General features: G+C 40.7%; 1 protein-coding gene across 1 annotated transcript; it reads right to left on the bottom strand.

Moving 5' to 3' along the window:
* Positions 1-900: 900 nt before the first annotated feature.
* On the bottom strand, positions 901-10,192 carry LOC109196374 (major histocompatibility complex class I-related gene protein-like; the record flags this gene model as incomplete). Its single annotated transcript, XM_019350360.2, has 4 exons — positions 901-1,025; positions 9,069-9,371; positions 9,458-9,736; positions 10,177-10,192. Coding segments are annotated over 4 exons (723 nt in total), but the record flags the coding sequence as incomplete, so codon positions are not given.
* Positions 10,193-12,005: the final 1,813 nt, after the last annotated feature.

The following is a 12,005-nucleotide window of genomic DNA, read 5'->3' as shown; positions in this document are numbered from 1 at the left end:
CCCCCTCCTAGAGGAAAGTGAGTTCCTTCCTTGGCTTGGTGATGTTTTACCAGCAATTAATTCCAGGATGCTCTAATTTTGCGAAGACACTCTTTGCTCTAACTGCCAGTCAGAAGAGGATTAAAGGCTGCCATGGTAGTCAAAAACCTGGGACCTTACGTAAGCTGACCCCTCATGACTGGACCCCTGCTTGCGAGAAGGCATATGAGGAACTCAAAGGTGCACTCCTCAGCTGTGCGGTGCTGGCACATCCTGATTTTGAGAGGCCACTCATCCTTTCAACTGATGCTTCCATGGACAGGCTGGGTGCTGTCTTAACCCAGGTGCCAGCTGGTGAGGAGCGAGCAAGACCTATAGCCTTTGCTTGTAAGTCTCTCAGCCGCAACCAGGACATATACGCAGCACACAGGCTTGAATTTTTGGCTCTGAAGTGGGCTGTGTGCGAGAAGTTTAGCTACTGGCTCAAGGGTCATCAGTTCACTCTGGACTGATAACAATCCTCTCACATACATTGTGACTATGCCAAATCTGGATGCCTGTGAACAGCGCTGGGTCTCTAAGCTTGCCCCATATTGCTTTTGAGATCAATTATGTTCCTGGAAAGCTGAACATTGTGGCAGATACCCTGAGCAGGGAACCCTTTGTGAGGCCCAGCGCCTCCTGTCAGAGCCCTACTTTGAGTTGCTAGAGCACGTCAGTGATGTGAAAGATGCCAGTGTCCAAGATGCCTTCCATTTGACCTGTCAACCTCAGTCGATACACAGTTCTCCACCCTCTGCTGCGATTGATTTGTCTCTGTCAACTGATGACGTCTCTTCTCTCATGTCCTCCCTCTGTGAGTGAGAGTCTGCTTCTTGTCAGTCCACAACATCCCTCGCTGCTTACCTGACCTCCATTAGTTCACCTGCCTGTGATGTCTCTCATGTGCTGTCCCATGCCGATCTCCTGTCTCACCAAAAAGGGGATCCTGTGATCTCCAGAGTACCCACTGTGTTGAGCGCTATCAAGAGAACCGGCATACATTCCTGAAACAATGGGATAAGCTCACAGTCCTCAATGGTGTGCTCTACAGAGTTGTCAGGGACCCACTGAACAAACACAAGAGATTCCAGTTTGTGGTGCCTGACTCCCTAAAACAAATGGTGCTGTCTGGCATATACGACAATGCTGGTCATCAAGGTCAACCTTGCACACTCTCCTTAGCGTGTCACAAGGGCGTAGATTTGGCATGGACGGAAGGGACGTGTCCCCAGCAATATCCAACGATTATTGAATTGTCCCCACCAATAATTTGATCTCTGCGAGTAAAGAAAAACAAACCCGATAGAAAGAAGCCCCCCCGATCTGTCAACGTCTCATTCACCCAGCGGTGCAGAAAGAGTTAAATTATGTTCGCTCCTACATCATGTGACAAATATGGCCAATGTGATTGGCTGTGCCTTTCAGGGAGCTCTGTTTAGTTTTAGCAGCGGCAAGCCTGCGCTGCAAGGCCCTGCAAGGAGGAGAGGAGGATGGCAGCACAAAGGAAGAACCTGGATATAAGAAAGTATTTTTCAAAGGAACCTGTAAGTCACTTAAAGACAAGTTAACTCATAAAATGTGTCCCTCATAATAACGTTACAGGCTATGCTAGGCTTTGGCCCACATCAGTCTAAAATTGTATGTAACCATGAATAACGTGTTTTGGAAACTAACTGCACAACAGGCAGCACTATTAGTTATCTCAGTCTCAGAGTAGCATTTCTAATTTTGATTGAAACTGTCAGAGAAAACAGCAGCCTCGAGCAAGCCAGGATATTAGTTTACAGAGGCTGTTAAAATTATATGTCTAATGTTAAAATGTTGGTGACACAATAATTTCATCCTAATGGTTGTGACATATTCATAGGGTTCATTTTTGAGACAATATATCATGAGGTAGTCATGATTTTGCAAATATTCCACCTTGTAGTGCAGTTTGCACAAATTGTTTTAAAAATGCACTCACCCTACAAACATTACTGATGAGTCAAGATCTGCACAAATTGACAGAAACACTGAAGCAGCTGCACATTTTATTCTTATTGTCATGTATGTCCTATTTGTCAGGTGACAGAAGAACCAACACAAAGCTCAGAGAGTAATGGTGACACAAGATCACAGGTGAAATTGGATGATGACTTGGTGGTTCATGACTGTATTTGAAGCATGTGTGACTGCGTGTATTTGGAGTGTCTCACTGTTATTTATCAGGTGACAGAGGCAGCTCTGCCATGTTGTAGCTCAGACAGAGGTGAAGAGGCGAGGTCACAGGTGACTGACTGATGATTTGGTGCTATAGATTAACTAGTATTTATTATCATGACAATTGTTAGGCTGCTGATGTAAATTGATTCATTAGTGTATATTTGACAAAGAATCTGAATTGACATGTCTCACGTTTTATATGGCACAAATCAATGTGGTATTTTATCAGGTGGCAGTATGTCCTAGTGCAGTCAGAGGGGAAGAGCCAGGGCCAAAGGTGAGGCACATCAAGCACATAATAAGAATTTTAATCTGAGGATAAAACGCATGTACTGAGGCTGAAAGAAGCTTCAGTGCTCTTAGAAGACTAAAAACATGGCTAAGGTCAACAATGACTCAAATGAGATTAAACAATGCTGCTATATGCCATTTCCACCAGGAGAGACTGGACAGTATAGATGTAAAACCAATATGCCAGCAGTTTATCTCAGTTAAGGAGAGGAGAAGGCATGTGTTTGGCTCCTTCACATAGTGGACATTGAGTTGTTGTGTGGGGCACCAGTAATCCATGTCTGTTGCTGTAACAGTAGTTCATGTTTAGAATAAAAAATCCCAGCTCACTGAGTTGATCGGGGCAATAGTGCCTAAAATGTTGCATAATTTTGCTGAGAGATCTTTTACTTTGTGGTAATCTTAGATGAGTAGTTTTATGGACAAAAACCAGCAGGTCATTCAGTGTTCCCTTAGTGCTAATGTATAAGAGATGTTGGTGTACTATAACCAGTGTTGGGACTAACGCGTTATTAAGTGACACGTTACAGTAACGACGTTATTATTGTGGCAACGAGCACGGTAACTAGTTATTATGCCAAAGTCAGGAACGCGTTACTCGTTACTGATATTTAGATAGGCTCGTTACTCGTTACTTCGTGTGGTGGCTATCGCGGAGCTTCCACAGATTCAGTAACATTAGCAAGTGGTGGAAGCCAGCAGGTGGATGAGGGAAAGGGGACGCAGAAGGAAGAGAGACCCGAGGCGGCCGCCGGTCTGAGTGTGAACTGAACTTCAGGTAAGAAGTTATGACCTGCAGTCTATCTGGGTCAGATATAAACCAAGTTTAGGTGGAGTTTATTTTCGTTATTCTGACTTTTTCCTACTGCATACTAGCTAGCATGACGGAGTTTCTATACAGCTGGGTGGGTGCTACGATGTTAGTGATGTTGAACTTTATTTTGTTCATACGGTTAATTATTAGAGTTGCCAACCGTCCCGTAAAAAACGGAATTGTCTCGTATTCAGAGAAAATATTACGCGTTTCGTGTTGAGCTGAAAAGGAACAGTTTGTCCCAAACTTCAGCTACAATGAAAAAGACACAAAGCTGGAGCTGCACAGCTGCCTCTTCTTCTCTCATTCTCTCCTCTCCTGTTTCTACTTCAATCATGAAATTGATCAATGATCAGCTGATCGGCTTTTCTCTCTTGCTTGTTTATCATCCACTTTGCGCCAGAAAGAGGAAACCAGCGGATGTCGCGTTAAACAACAGCAGCACGTTTAAGCTTGATCAGCTGTTGTTAAAATTTATTTAATATTAATTTGTAGTATCAGCTGATGTTTGCTGGAGCCACAGCTGTAAAAGCTGCTGGTCATGATATTGGTTTGGTTATCTGGTCAGAGGGAAACATGCAGATGAAACCAGGAGATGTCCTTACTGAATCATCAGAGCTGAACAGGTGATGGAGAAACAGGTTTACCTTTTAGGTGACATGAATGAGTTGAAGGGAAGTTATGAACTGTTTCTGAGAGACAAATAACACCAGGATCCTTTTCTAAGTAGCTGACAGCTGGTAACTGTGCAGGGGCGGGTCTAGCAAAGTGTTGCCAGGGGGCCAGGTAGGGCATTAACAGAGAGAGGGGGGCACAAAGAAATACTTTTCTTTCTTATTCTCATTTAAAATATCTAGCTTTTAAAAAATAATTATCTGAATCTTACAACAAACGATTGATAGATTGATACATATATACCATCAGAACAGTGTACATCACTGTCACAACAGCGTTTGTTTTCATTCAAAGGCTTTATGATTTTTCCTATAATGGTGGGCTGGTCTCTTGTCAAAATGCCCGGGCCGATTTTTTGTCCCAGTCCAGCTCTGTATGCAGCTCATCTGCAGTCTGGTGTTACCTACATCTTCCTATTCAGAAGGCAGAATTTCTGAGTTCTGAGTACAATCAAAAGCACCACGACTGCAGTTTTTGTGTTGGATGTAAAAAGCACAGATGACGCTGTGACGTAGGCTAGAATCATGGCAGCGGTCAATGACGGTCCAGGCGTGGGATTTCTCTCGTGGAAATGTGCACATTATTTTTTCCTTCTGTTGGTAGGTGGCACAGTGCACTTGTGGCAAGTAAGCAAGCTAGAAGACTGGTACTCTTGCTGGGTATCAAGTTACAGAAGCAACACATTAACAAGAGAATTCTGAGTAAAACCAAAGTTACTTTCCCTAGTAACTAGTTACTTTGAAAGTAACGAGTAACTTGAAGTAACTGAGTTACTTTTGATAGAAGTAACTAGTAATGTAACTAAGTTACTAATTTAAAGTAACTTACCCAACACTGACTATAACTGAAGTAATGTTGTTAAGTCCTTAAAGTCATATTCTTTTATTGTCATGATTCTATTTTTATTTTTGTATGATACCTTATTTATATGGAATATGGCTGAAGAAAACTAAAGCCTAAAATACTTAAGTAATTTAACATTATATAATTCACATATAAAACTATGAATTGTAATTTTAAATGGTTTAAAAGCATGTAAAATAGCATATGTAGGGTAGTATATTTCTCCTTTTTTTCGGTGGGTTCGGTGGTTGAATCCTCCATCCCCACCAATGCCAAAACCAAATCTACGCCCTTGACCCTGCGCGTCGATAAGTGAAGCAGAGGGAGCCTGACCATGCGTCACACATTTGACGAGTTGGGAGCGAGAACGTGTTGGTCTTCCTAGTCAAGACTGTCCTTACTCTTTAAGAAGAGGGTGCTCAATCACTGAAAACCTAGAAAGACACACTGCACTAAGAGCTAAATCTTCTAACCAGCTCTCACACAGTCACACAGTGAGAAGAATGAGGAAGGTCAGGGCTTTGTGAATAAGGAAAAGTTAATGTTAGCACACTAGAATTCTGAAATACTGAGAAAAGAATTATCACTCAACATGTGAAAATTAACATGATTGTTGACCTCAGAGGCTTGGACTTAAAGAGCAAAACACTGTAAACCTTCATTATTATTTGTAAAAATATTAATGTTTTGTTCCTCACCATTCCTTTTTCTCTTGCACATGAAGCATCCTGCGATGGTCAATCCCAGTGAGAGAAGTCCTCCATAATTTGCAAAATTGGTTTTACACGATTGAAAGTTATTACATGATCCCAATGGGAAACTGGAAAAGTAATGACAGAACATTGAACATTTTGGTTTACATTATTCAAACTTTGAAAACGATATTTAGTGGTTCTGAAAGTATTTAAATGGGTGAAAGCTCACTGAACACTGCTCTGTAAAGTAAATTATAAAAATACATGAATCACAATATTTCCATGTTACTTTGTAGAGAAGACACTGTTGACAGTATAGTTGACACTGTAATGTGTTGAGTGTTTGAGTGAATGTGCATATTTGCTGGTTTGTGATGCAGAAAATTAAAGCCCATTAGAAAAATAAAATCTGTAACCACCATCTCACAATTAATACATGTATAGTAGCTCTATTCACTACATATAATCTCTGAATACTTCATCTCAGTTGCTGTATTCACTTGAAATTTATTTCTAAGTAAATATCAAGTGATTTTCAATGTAAAGTAAATTTACTTTACAATGAAATCAATGTACTATATCCACATAAATATAAAAAACTATAAAAATAACTGTACTGGAAACAACAGAATCTTGCACCTTGCACTTGATTTTGCTGAATTACAAACCAATTAAAGTATGTTTAAAAACAAAGAAAGCAAAATGAATATTTAGAAAATATAGTATTATACCCTTAAAAGTAAATACTGCCCTGAGAGTTAGCTGTGTTGGCAGAGGTTTGGGTTCTCAGATTGCTTCTTGGTATTTGTATTGCAAGCAGCTATACAAGAGTCCCAGCAACCTGACCCATGATCAGTGTGTATATTTAAATTAAATTTGGAAACCAGAGTACTTCTGGTTCAAACTAATCATGTTCCTACAGTATGTACTCAGGGGCTGTGGCCCAGGTCAGGGGCCAGATACATCACTAATACAAAGCTAATGGAAAATACAAAACTAGAAAGCACCTGGAACCCAAAACCTCAATATCCAGGGATGATGACAGTTTACATTTGCTAGCAAACAGTTAGCTAATGTAGTTCATGAGAATGTGTTCATTTCACTTTCTAGTTTTGAGTAGAGTTAATTGGTAGATTATGTGTCTTTTTATGTGTTTGTGTGTCTGTATGTTATGTTCAAATACTTGTACAATGTTTGTAATAACACTTGGAGACCTGACCTCCTGAAGAAAACCCAACTTGACTGCACTCGCTCTCTTTGCAAGTCCTGTTTATGATTCTGTTCAATCACATACAGGGAGTGCAGAATTATTAGGCAAATGAGTATTTTGTCCACATCATCCTCTTCATGCATGTTGTCTTACTCCAAGCTGTATAGGCTCGAAAGCCTACTACCAATTAAGCATATTAGGTGATGTGCATCTCTGTGATGAGAAGGGGTGTGGTCTAATGACATCAACACCCTATATCAGGTGTGCATAATTATTAGGCAACTTCCTTTCCTTTGGCAAAATGGGTCAAAAGAAGGACTTGACAGGCTCAGAAAAGTCAAAAATAGTGAGATATCTTGCAGAGGGATGCAGCAGTCTTAAAATTGCAAAGCTTCTGAAGCGTGATCATCGAACAATCAAGCGTTTCATTCAAAATAGTCAACAGGGTCGCAAGAAGCGTGTGGAAAAACCAAGGCGCAAAATAACTGCCCATGAACTGAGAAAAGTCAAGCGTGCAGCTGCCAAGATGCCACTTGCCACCAGTTTGGCCATATTTCAGAGCTGCAACATCACTGGAGTGCCCAAAAGCACAAGGTGTGCAATACTCAGAGACATGGCCAAGGTAAGAAAGGCTGAAACACGACCACCACTGAACAAGACACACAAGCTGAAACGTCAAGACTGGGCCAAGAAATATCTCAAGACTGATTTTTCTAAGGTTTTATGGACTGATGAAATGAGAGTGAGTCTTGATGGGCCAGATGGATGGGCCCGTGGCTGGATTGGTAAAGGGCAGAGAGCTCCAGTCCGACTCAGACGCCAGCAAGGTGGAGGTGGAGTACTGGTTTGGGCTGGTATCATCAAAGATGAGCTTGTGGGGCCTTTTCGGGTTGAGGATGGAGTCAAGCTCAACTCCCAGTCCTACTGCCAGTTTCTGGAAGACACCTTCTTCAAGCAGTGGTACAGGAAGAAGTCTGCATCCTTCAAGAAAAACATGATTTTCATGCAGGACAATGCTCCATCACACGCGTCCAAGTACTCCACAGCGTGGCTGGCAAGAAAGGGTATAAAAGAAGAAAAACTAATGACATGGCCTCCTTGTTCACCTGATCTGAACCACACTGAGAACCTGTGGTCCATCATCAAATGTGAGATTTACAAGGAGGGAAAACAGTACACCTCTCTGAACAGTGTCTGGGAGGCTGTGGTTGCTGCTGCACGCAATGTTGATGGTGAACAGATCAAAACACTGACAGAATCCATGGATGGCAGGCTTTTGAGTGTCCTTGCAAAGAAAGGTGGCTATATTGGTCGCTGATTTGTTTTTGTTTTGTTTTTGAATGTCAGAAATGTATATTTGTGAATGTGGAGATGTTATATTGGTTTCACTGGTAAAAATAAATAATTGAAATGGGTATATATTTGTTTTTTGTTAAGTTGCCTAATAATTATGCACAGTAATAGTCACCTGCACACACAGATATCCCCCTAAAATAGCTAAAACTAAAAACAAACTAAAAACTACTTCCAAAAACATTCAGCTTTGATATTAATGAGTTTTTTGGGTTCATTGAGAACATGGTTGTTGTTCAATAATAAAATTATTCCTCAAAAATACAACTTGCCTAATAATTCTGCACTCCCTGTAGAGGAGCTGAACTGTCACCTGATCACTACCTGGTGTTGATCTGGATCAGTTGGCAGGGAAGGATGTTGGATGGGCCTGACAGTTGAAATAAATATCTGCTAAACACATATGTTACACTGTATATCTTCAACTTATCAATATTCACAAAACATAAATGTTCTATTTATATTTACATTTAAAATTTGCTCACTGTGTCTTGCAGGTCCATATTTCTGTGGTGAAAATAGAGCAGTGAGCTTAATTATATTTCCTGCACAGTAGTTGGGTGGAGCACCCAGAATTTCATTGTATATGTCCAATGACAATAAAGGGCTAAATAAGTAAGTAAGTAATTATAATAAACTATAATTATAATAAATTGCCTATGACTAACCTGTCTACTATTCTGTCACTGCTGGTCATGCTTCAAATCCCCATTGTTGTTAAAAAATAAATAAGCAGGGAATGTTGTCCTGTCTCAGTTTCCATGGAGTTTAGTTTTTTTAAATATGCAATTAAAGCAAATAACTGTGTGTTTGTGATTGTGGAAACATAGCCTGCATGCAGTCAAAGCAACAAACATGAAGATAGCAACATAAGAAAATGAAATAAATGAATAAATCCCTCAGATGATGACTGAACAAAAATGGGGGGTTTTTTGAGACAGGCAAATAAAATCCATCTTACCCTTATTGGTCCAGATCACTGCTTTGTCCAGTTTGGTGACGATATCCTGGTTCACACCGGAGAACTGAAACACACAGGCATATCTTTCCCAGTCTTCAGGTCTGACTGATGACATTTCCAGGTCAACACTAATCTGGAAGGTCCAATCATTGTTGGGGAGGATCTCTCCTTTGTTTACGCCCTCATGAATCTCCACTCCATCTTTCCTCCAGACCATGTTCACTTTGTCAGGATTGAAACCTGTAGCATGGCAGGTGACTGGAGAGGAAGGAGTCTTCTGGAGGAGATAAAATGAGGGAAGAACTGGAGAGGAAGACATTAAGAAGATTAGTTAGTGTATCGATATAGTTCAAATCTTTATATGTTAAAATCAAGTAATGCATGTCTACCTGGTTTTACCAGGAGTGTCCTCCCATAGTTCAAAAATTTCTTCAGCATTTCAGGACAGATCATGATGAGATTATTCCTTTCTCTATTTAATGCCTCTCTGTTGTTGTCCCACTGTTGTTTGAAGATCACAGCCTGTGGCTTTGTAGGAATCCATGTACGCGTCTTTAAATCAAATGCAATGAAGTCTTCTCCATCATAACCAAACTGATTAAAACCATTCACCTCGCCCGTCTCATCATCCCATTCACAGCCAGACATCCTCTGAAATGTGTGAACACCTGAGAGAAAGAAAGTGAAAGAAAGTGAAAAACCAAAAAGGAAATATGATCTATTAATCAGTACATCATAAGCTCCGAAGTCACAAGGTACACCAGTACACCACACTAAAGCTGTGTACTGTGTTTTTTGTGTCGTGCTGACATGTCTAAAGAGATGCTATTTTTGAAGACAAGCATCAAAAACCATTTTGTTTCCTAAAAGGGACATGGCTGATCTACACCATAAATGGAGATAAAAGATGATGGAGGTTATATTTCATATACCTTACACAAACTACTGGTGAATGGGTTATTACTGTAAGGATGCCAAATATAAATCACTGAAGTAAAAGTAAAAAGCTTTTCATTAGCGCTTCAATGTTGAGACTTAACAAGCTTTCACTCTCACGACATTCATTTGTGAACCAGTATGTTGGATGATATTGTATTAGTTCCTTCACCCAGTCCTGTCTGGTTTCAGCTGTCATGCTGTTCTTGCTGCAGTAAATCACCTCAAATCCATTGACCACTGCAACACCAGCAAACCATTTTTCTTCTCCCAAAAATCCAGTGAAGAGAAGTCTTAAACTGTGAGTCACTGTAGAGCAAAGAGGTTAAGTTACATTCTTCTTACAATAAATTAATAATTCATATTAATTAATTCATATTAATTAATACTTAATAGGGCACACAACATTATCAAGTACTGCCCACACCACACACTGTTCACACTCCTCACACTCTCAGACAGGAGTGTGAAAGCTATGACAACCAGACTAAAAAACAATTTTAATCTTCAGGCCATCAGGCTACTGAATCAGTGATTAATTGTTTAACTGTGATTATCCTTGGCCTGTCATTTGCGATTTTGAACATTTATATACAATATAATACAACTTCATACAATATAAACAATTTTAATATTGCATATTCTGAATATATTACCACTGTGATATATAGTGCTTTTCTACTGCCCCAAAGTACTGAAAACACTTAAAATATGTTATGGTTCCTGTGGCGGGGGCGTGGTCTTTGGCCTGCTGCAGAGGTGACGCAGTGAGATCACAGGGCGGCACGGAGGCGGGAAGGAACAGATGCACAGAACTGACTTGATAAGGAGAGACTTTTCTTATGTCCTGCAGTGAGAAGGAGGGGGGGGACACAACGGGAGTGACAGAGTGGCTGAGTCTGGGGCAGGAGCCAGAAACCGCAGGGGAAATCACGATTGTAAATACCTGTAAAGCACTGTTGAACTGACAAATGCAGAAATGTCCATCTGTGGGTTGTGTGTCACAGTCCCTGTGCCTCTCTGGCCAACTCACTCCAGGCCACATATTGCTTTGTTTGTTTTTGTTGTCTCTGTGGGGTTAATTTGGGCTCCCACCTTTGGCCCACACACCTGGCCTGATTACCTCCAGCTGATGCTCACTGACCAGGTCTTCAGCCACTACTTAAGGTGGTGGCTCTGAGCTTCTCGTCACTGGACCTTTAAGCTATGTGAGTTTGTGTTCCCGGCATTGTTCTCGAGTCTCTGTTCGCTGGTGTTCCTGACCTATTGTCTCGTGTATAGATTTCCCAGACCTTTCCTTGAACCTGCTTGGAGTGCCTGTTGCAGCAGTGGTGTAAAGTGTTGAGCAGCATGAATGGCAGGAGAGGAGTGAGCATGCAAGCTAGAAGCGGATATTGTGTGGATTCCCTTTCTGCCCACCCCCACCCATCCTCATCCCCGAGGGCCCTGGGATCGCTTTCCCTGCACGTATGTGTGTATGTGTGTATTCCCCTTACCACCAACCCATCCCTGGAGCCCTGGACCCTCTGCCCCTTCACCCTGTATATATTCTGCACTGAGCCTGTTGTAAATAAACTTTTGAACTTCCTCTCAGTCAAACTCGAGTCTGCATCTGAATCCGTTCACTCCGACCTGTCAAAATATAGCTTAGGAATTCACTTTCAGTTCATATCAGTTCACCTTCATTGTACAAAATTACAATAATAATTGTTCCAAGATGTTTTATGTTGTAAGGTCCTGTAAGTTAAAGACCCTACAATAATATAAATAAGAAAACAATCAAGCTGATTACTGTCAAACTCGACCTCAGTGGTTTAACAGTTTTAGTGAGTTTATTCTGAGATGCAAACAGACATTTCACATGAAAACATTGTTCACATTGATCCAAAAAGTGACGTTTGGGATTTTTTTCTCTATTTCTTTTTAAATTTTAAAGGGATGCATGTAATATTTTTAGATATGTTAAAATAATCAATAATAACAATCAATGACACAAGAAAC

This window comes from Oreochromis niloticus, linkage group LG22 (assembly GCF_001858045.2).
Source record: "Oreochromis niloticus isolate F11D_XX linkage group LG22, O_niloticus_UMD_NMBU, whole genome shotgun sequence".
Taxonomy (NCBI): Eukaryota; Metazoa; Chordata; class Actinopteri; order Cichliformes; family Cichlidae; genus Oreochromis; species Oreochromis niloticus.
This window is presented reverse-complemented; position numbering and strand designations above follow the sequence as displayed.